The sequence below is a fragment of the Limulus polyphemus genome, unplaced genomic scaffold, assembly GCF_000517525.1.
Source record: "Limulus polyphemus unplaced genomic scaffold, Limulus_polyphemus-2.1.2 Scaffold3160, whole genome shotgun sequence".
Classification (NCBI taxonomy): domain Eukaryota; kingdom Metazoa; phylum Arthropoda; class Merostomata; order Xiphosura; family Limulidae; genus Limulus; species Limulus polyphemus.
The window spans coordinates 123,518-130,993 of record NW_013668770.1 but is presented as its reverse complement, the minus strand read 5'-3'; the positions used below and the strand labels follow the sequence as shown (position 1 = coordinate 130,993).

Below are 7,476 nucleotides of genomic sequence, written 5' to 3'. Positions count from 1 at the left end.
TATATATATATATATATATATAAAGCCAAAGAAAACATGTTTCATTATTGTGTATGCAGGCATACTAGATATTTGCCACCTTTTGTATTTAGTAAAGTGAACCCCTAAAGTTCATGTGAAGATTTTCCAAGTAGCCAAGTACCTTTTGCCTTAGTTACTTCTTTATTCTGGTTCATTTATACATGGCATCATGAGTGCATTCTTATATGGGAGAGCTTTCTGTAAAGCTGCACTTTCTATTTGAAAATAGACAGTGATCTTTTACACTAGCAGGTCCGGTGATACCTTGAGGTTACATAATCCCATATTTTTCTACTAGGATGACCAAAAGTGACATAGGTAGCACTTGTGTCTTAAGAGAAATGGCATTAGGTAATTTTGTATATAATGCTATGCTCTCTCAGTTAGCTCCTCATCTTTGTCTCTCAAACTTAGGCCCTCAGTCTGAAAAATAATGTTTAAGCTCTTTGTTTAACTAGTAAAATTGTCACTTAAGTTTAACAATTAAAGTTAACTAGTTCTTCTCAGGCTTCATAAGAAGTTCTAAGGATAGTTTTGAGAGAGTTAACTATCCAGAAAAGGTGCTGTATTTTGTTTTGTACACATGTAGATTTTAATAGCATTAAAGTGTTGAATAGAAATTGTTTTCAGTGTTGGACTTGTGTCTGGCCTCATTCTTTACTCTAAACTTGGTCAAAATCAGAAGAACTCAGTTTAACTTTTAAATAAATTTTCTGCCTGAACCTCCTGTTATCTTGTGGAACTTACCTAACTACTCTAAAGGAAATTATTTAAAGTATAAACTTACACATTTTGATATAAAACATGTTCTAGCTGATAATATATTTTGATGTAAAATATTAAGCACACATGTTAATTTAAAAATTGTTGTATATATAGAGAGAAAAGCATATTTGTCTTAACTGTACATAAGGCACATAAGCTTGCTAGAAACATTACTGATAAGTTTATTTTTCTATGCTAGGGAGAATGAAATTCTTGTTATAGGAGAAAACACAAGCCTTACATTGAATGTAGAAGTCTACAGTAGTCAGGAACCAGCTTACCAAACGGTGGTAGAAATTATGTTACCACCAGATGTAGGTATTATTAATCAAGCAAACTGTTACATCCATGATAAAAAGGATTCAAACAGTAGTAGTGGGCTGACATGCAATGTTGGAAATCCTCTTGGAAATGGACAGAAGGTAAGTTAGGCTTATGTATTAATTGTAGAGACTTGTAATGATATTATCAAATTAATTGTGTATTGTTTGGAATCGTGTACGAAAACCAAATTACTATGTTGACTGAAGCATAAACTTGTGCAATAAAACTCTTCATTATATTTGTAATTGTATTTGAGGGAACTAAATTATCACATGATTAGTGTTTAGTATTTAACAATAAAATACTGTGTATTTGGTAATGTATAAATAAAAACTGATTGAATGAATATGTCACCACTGTACATAATAATGAAATAAGCTAGTTTTAAGAATATTCTTATTTCTAAACACTGTGATCTTAGATATTATGTGGTTAGTTGTTATATTTATGTAAGCAATAACTATAATTTATGAATAGGGCAAATGTCATCTGTAAGTTAAAATTCTATGTAGCAGAATACTTAGAAAATGAATATTGATAAGGTTATCATCAGTGGCAATTAGAGTTTCAGGGAATGTTCTATAACTAATACTCTTTGGTTTGCACACTGCCTGAAAACAAAGTAAGTTTATCAAATATGTAGCATGAATTGTTTAGTGTGGTTTTTGGAATATTTTGAGAATAAAAAGTATAAAGTATTTGCCCATTAAAAACATTTCTTTACTCATTCAGGGCTAAGCTTGGCCCTGTTGTTAGTTTGACAGACTATAGATCTGTGGATCTATTATTCCAGTCCTGTTACATCAAAAAACATCTGGCTTTCCACCTTGGAGTCATGGGTGCATTATAAGAGTGATGGTCAAATCCCACTATTCAGTCAGACAACAGTAGCCAAAGAGTTGGTTGTGATTGCTCTTGACTAGCTCCCTTCCCTGTTGTCTGTCAGTTCAAAATTAAGGAGGACTAGTGCAGATAGCCCATGAGTAGCTTTGCAGTATTTGAAAACAAACAAAGTATCCATGCACTTTGCAAGGATTGCATGGTGTGACTAATCTTTATACTTAATTTATTTTTTGATGTTTCAATTGTGTGGCAGAGATATGTTGCCCATGATTATAGGCCTCTTTAAACTGTACTTTTTTCTAATAACTTAAGTGATAAATGTAATCTTATACATATCTCAATAATTGTGCATTAAATAATAAAATGTAAAATAATGGATTAATTTTTTGGAGTTTAAAAAATAGTACAGTTTAAAATAATAGAAATTCTAAATTTTATTTTTAGGTGAAATTTCAGATCAAATTAGACACAAGTAGAGTTACAAATGATATTGAAAAATTAAGCTTTGAACTTGTGGCCAAGACAAGCAGTACTGAGATGAAATCAGATGATAACCGTGTTGTTTTAACCCTTCCTTTTAAGGCCTTAGCTGATATTACTATAACAGGGTAAGTAGTTGTTGTGAAACACAAAACCAGTTTAGTGTCTTGTATGAAAAATATTCTTTTTGGTTTAAATCAGAATCAATTTGGTTTTTAAAGGTATTTTTTAACAAGGCCTTTTCAAACTAATAAACTTAAGTTAACCTATCATCTGTATTTCATATATGAGCATATGTTTTATATTGCAAATATAACCATATGTGTATATTCAGACTACAATAAAAGTAAGAGAGACTTTTAAATGATGAAAATAACAATGCAATATGGAAAATATGTGATAACTTATCAATCATACAGTATATTTATTTCTGTAGAAGCTTTTATTATTCTGCTCTTTATTTATAGAATAAGACAAGTAATTGTTGGTATATTTTAATATATATTACAGTTTTTTATTTTTTTTATTACGAGAATAGAAAAAGGTACTGGTCAAGCAAGAATTGAATCGATATACATGAAAGTTGTTTTTATGTTAAAGTTAGATATCTGAGGGATGATTTTATAGTTTCCATTCCTACTTGTATTTTTATAGATTTGCCAACAGAGAACAGATTATTTATAAAGAACAAAAGCAGGAAAAAGAAGAAATTTCATTCACTCATTCTTACATTGTAAGTAGTTATGCTATGGTGGCCTTACATTTGAAGTAGTAAATTTACAACAACCTCAATCTTTGATAGATTATTTAGGCAGAGTGTTCATGATAAGTACACTGAAATGGATAGCACCTGCCAGTTGTAGAAAAAATACAAATGTAGAGGATGATATTTCGAAAGTCTTCTATCTTTCATCTTCATAGAAGTTAAAGGTTCCTATCATTTTTAATGTTGTTATATAATAGATTTTAATGTACTTGCTGGATCATCCTTTAAACATTATAAATATTTTTAAACAGTTAATTGTGAAATTATGTTAAGCTATGATAAAAACAATGGTTAGGCAAGGAAAAGGAATATAAAACTGAATTATTATTTCTTCTTTAGTTGACATGTGTGCAAAAAAAAAAAGAATAATTGTTTTAAGAGTTCTTTAGCATGTTCATTTTTATGGTTATTAGTACGTAGGTACATATGTATTGAAAAAACAAAATAGCTCGTTTTTAACTTTAAATATTATTATTATTTGTTTTTCCATTTCAGTAGAGAGGTTTTGAATAGTTTCATAGTTACACTGCTCTTCTTTCATCACTCAAGAATATCTTCAGTCAGAATTGCATCTTTTCATTTAATTCTTATTCTTTTCTCTTTGTCTATATCCAGTTACCCGTGGTTTGATTATTTATGCATGTGTGATAATATTGGAAGAAACGACAATTTTCAACCATATGGTCTGAATGGCTTGATTCTGTTAGTGAAACAGACTATAATTATTGATTTTAATCAGTAGTATTAGGTTTATTATATTTTAAATACTACATACATTATTTTTCTGAGAAGAGGATTGTATAGTAATATTTCAACCATAGTGGATACGGTGTGATTGAAGTGCTATTATATACTTGCTCTCTAGGAAAAATCTTGATGGGACTGAAGAAAGAATGTAGTGTTTAAAAATAGAAAATGGTTAATACCATTCTCTTATGACAAATGATTTATTATTATCATGCATCAACAGCATAATCCGTTCACATCATAACGATTGTCATTCTAACAAATGGCTTATATAAATAGTGTTTCGACAACTTCTGTTTGTTGTATCCCAGGTGGCCTAATGATTTCCGTTATTAATTGAAAGATGTCATCAGCAGTGGAAATGGCAGTCAAAATGTGTTTAATTGAAATACTATATACACTCATCTTCCCAGAGAAATCATAAAGGGGGATCGAACAAAGAATGTAGAGTTTCAAAATGCAATAAGCCTAATACTATTGACTTACAACAAAAGATAACTTTCAATCTTGTCAAAAATAAATACTGTTGCGTCAGCGAGTCACATGACCACGTGACGCAACGTTTCTAGAATTATCATGTACTTTGTCGAATGTTCAAGGTCTTACTAGAAATAGGTTACGCTGGTATAAAAGATGGGAATGTAATGTGTAGATAGTGAGTAATTGATCTGCGGTCGGAGTAGTTATTGACGTTCGTTGCTATAGCGTTTGTTTAGCGCGATTGTTGAGTGTATCGGTTAAGTTATATTCGGAAAGAATAAACCAGCAAAGAATAAACCAGTTTTATTAAGTAAGGACTTGTGTCGCTAAAGTTTCGTCGGAACGAAGTTACGGAAAATTAATTAACAAACGGAGACGTAACAGTATAATAAGCCTAAAGTAAAGACATAGTGTGGGATCACCTAGCCTAGAGCCAAGTGCATAAAATTTATCATGAAATTAAGAATATCGATTCAATTTTAAATTTAAATCGTTTCTGAATGAAGCTAAATAGCTGTAATATCACCAACGTTTTTAATAATAAAAAAACCTCTTTAATCAACGGAGACTCTAAATCAAGAAATCAACAAATATTTTTCCAATCTATACATTTCATTTTATACTTTCAGTACATAGATTAACAACAATATGAGGTTATACTTTTGTTGCTAAGCGACATTACATAAAAGCCATTGTTGGAACGTAGTGTTACCAAAACGCATTGACTTTTCTATACATCAAAAGTTGTAAATCTAACTGACTTTTACCAATAATTATTTTATGAATACGCCACGAATTCATTTCATGAATGGTTTTAATTTTGATTGCCTCACAAAGTAATTTACCGACGTTTGGCTGCTTCGCAAAATTTATTTATTTTAGTTAGGTATGAAATGTGAGGTTAGGGTATGCTATGGAGTGGGGGTGATAGTACTTACCTCGTCATTTTTCACAGGCTATACGCTATGTTATGTCTCCGTTTGTTAATTGATTTTTCCGTAACTTCGTTCCAACAAACTTTAACGACACAAGTCTTTACTTAATAAAATTTAGCGCGAATGTTGAAATCAAGTGTATCGTAAAGTTATATTCATAGCGTTTGTTAACGAACTTCAACAATACTCGTGTGTAGGTAGTGAGTAATTGATCTGCAGTCAGAATTCTCACGTCACGCCGTGACCATCTTATATATACCAGGCCATCCCCAATCTAGCGAATGCTAGAGCACTCCCGAAGGAACAGGATAGTTCTAGAAACGTGGCGTGACACTAGTCACGTGACCTCGCTGACGCAACACTGCCCCCTCTTTAGTATTGTTCGTCCCGAACAATAACCACATACAATAAACCAATAACAATAACTTAATTAAAATGTACAGAATTACAAACACAAAATTACAATTCAACAAAGTCTCTTAATTTTACGGGACGTATCTTCTTCTGTACTCGTCTCCGTCTCGTTGGCTTCTGCTGCATGTGTGGTTCATCTGCTTCATCAGTAAATGTCCCATCATCGGTAACAGTCACATCAATGGTAGTAACTTCATCAAGAGCTTCATCGTTTCCCTTCTCAAAATTGAGTAGAGTTTATTCTTCGATGTTGACTTTTTCAGGTGACACCTCTTCAGCAGCGTCATTTGTTCCTTTGTTCACTTCGTCCCAACTGAAATGTCCTGGACCGTGATAACGCCAAAGCTTGTTGGAATGCATCACTTTTGGCTTACCTCGCCGACCACATTTTATCCGGAGAGTCACGTCTGAGAGACGATCCACTACGTCTTATGGGCCTTCACATGGAGATGACAACTTGGGAGACGTCCCTTTGGTCATCCTGGGATTATACAACCATACCTTGTCTCCTGATACAAAGCTGACTTCAGTAGATCTCTTATCATAAGATAACTTCATCAAATCAACATACGTTTTCAAGTTTGAACGCACTTGATGGTGAATATCATCCATCCTTTCCGATAACATTTCACGAATTCTGACACATTTTCAGGCAACTCTCCATAAGGTGGGTGTCCTGTTAACAGATCCACTGGCAACCGAAGTTCCCGACCAAACATCAACTTTGCTGGAGTGTATCCAGTGTCTCCATGCTCTGCTGTTCTATAGGCCATCAACAGTGGAGGGAGTAAGACAATCCAGCCATCTTGGCGGCTATTACAAAACTTTGCCAATTCCTGACCCAGTGTCCAGTTGTACTTTTCTACCATCCCATCAGACTGTGGGTAAAGTGGCGTTGTCCTGGTCTTTCGGATGCCAAAACAACTTGCAGCATTCTAGGAACACAGCTGATTCAAAGTTACGGCCTTGATCTGAATGCAGTTCGTATGGCATACCAAATCTGAAGAAGAAGAAATCACTAATAGCCAAAGCTACTGTTGTATATTCCTGATTTGGTATTGCATATGCCTCAGGCCACTTGATGAAATAATCCATCACCATACAAATGTACTTGTTTCCAGCACGAGTTTGAGGCAAAGGACCAGCAATGTCAATGGCTACTCTTTCCATTGGTGCACCAACTTGATATAACTTCATTGGAGCACGTCCCTTATTTTTAGGTCCCCTTTTAGCAAAACATGTACTGCATGTCCTGCACCATTCTTCCACATCTTGCCTCATACCTATCCAGTAAAATCTCTGTCATAGGTGACTCAATGTTTTCTTAACTCCGATATGTCCTCTTGTTAAACTATCATGGTATTGACGCAGTATAACCATTTTCAATACCATCTTCAAGCTTCAACTGGTCCCATTGTGCTCAATAGTTCTTTGTCACAGGTCTTAGACTAGACACCTTCTCCCAAGCAGGGCGCAAAACACTTCTGCTGTCGTAACAATATATATACATATGCAGGCCCGTGCGCAGAATCTTTGAGAGGGAGGGTTATAATTTGTAAGCTCAAAAGACAACACATATCGTGCGAAGCACATTCAGCATGCAAAGCATGCTAATACTACGGGGGTTTGGGGGCATCTTCCCTTCAGAAAATTTAGTAAAAAAAGGAAAAAAAGTACTAATGAGATTAAATCTGGAAGCAA

The 7,476-nt window shown here is 33.7% G+C and overlaps 1 protein-coding gene across 1 annotated transcript in view; it reads left to right on the top strand.

Annotated features, from left to right (window-relative positions):
* LOC106468778 (integrin alpha-PS3-like) overlaps positions 1-3,205 on the top strand; it is an 11,855-nt gene extending 8,650 nt beyond the window's left edge. Inside the window, exons 7-9 of the mRNA XM_013929218.1 lie at positions 986-1,208; positions 2,398-2,561; positions 3,088-3,205. Of these exons, the coding sequence (XP_013784672.1) occupies positions 986-1,208; positions 2,398-2,561; positions 3,088-3,205 (505 nt within the window). The remainder of the gene's footprint in view (positions 1-985; positions 1,209-2,397; positions 2,562-3,087) is intronic.
* The last annotated feature ends 4,271 nt before the right edge of the window (positions 3,206-7,476 follow it).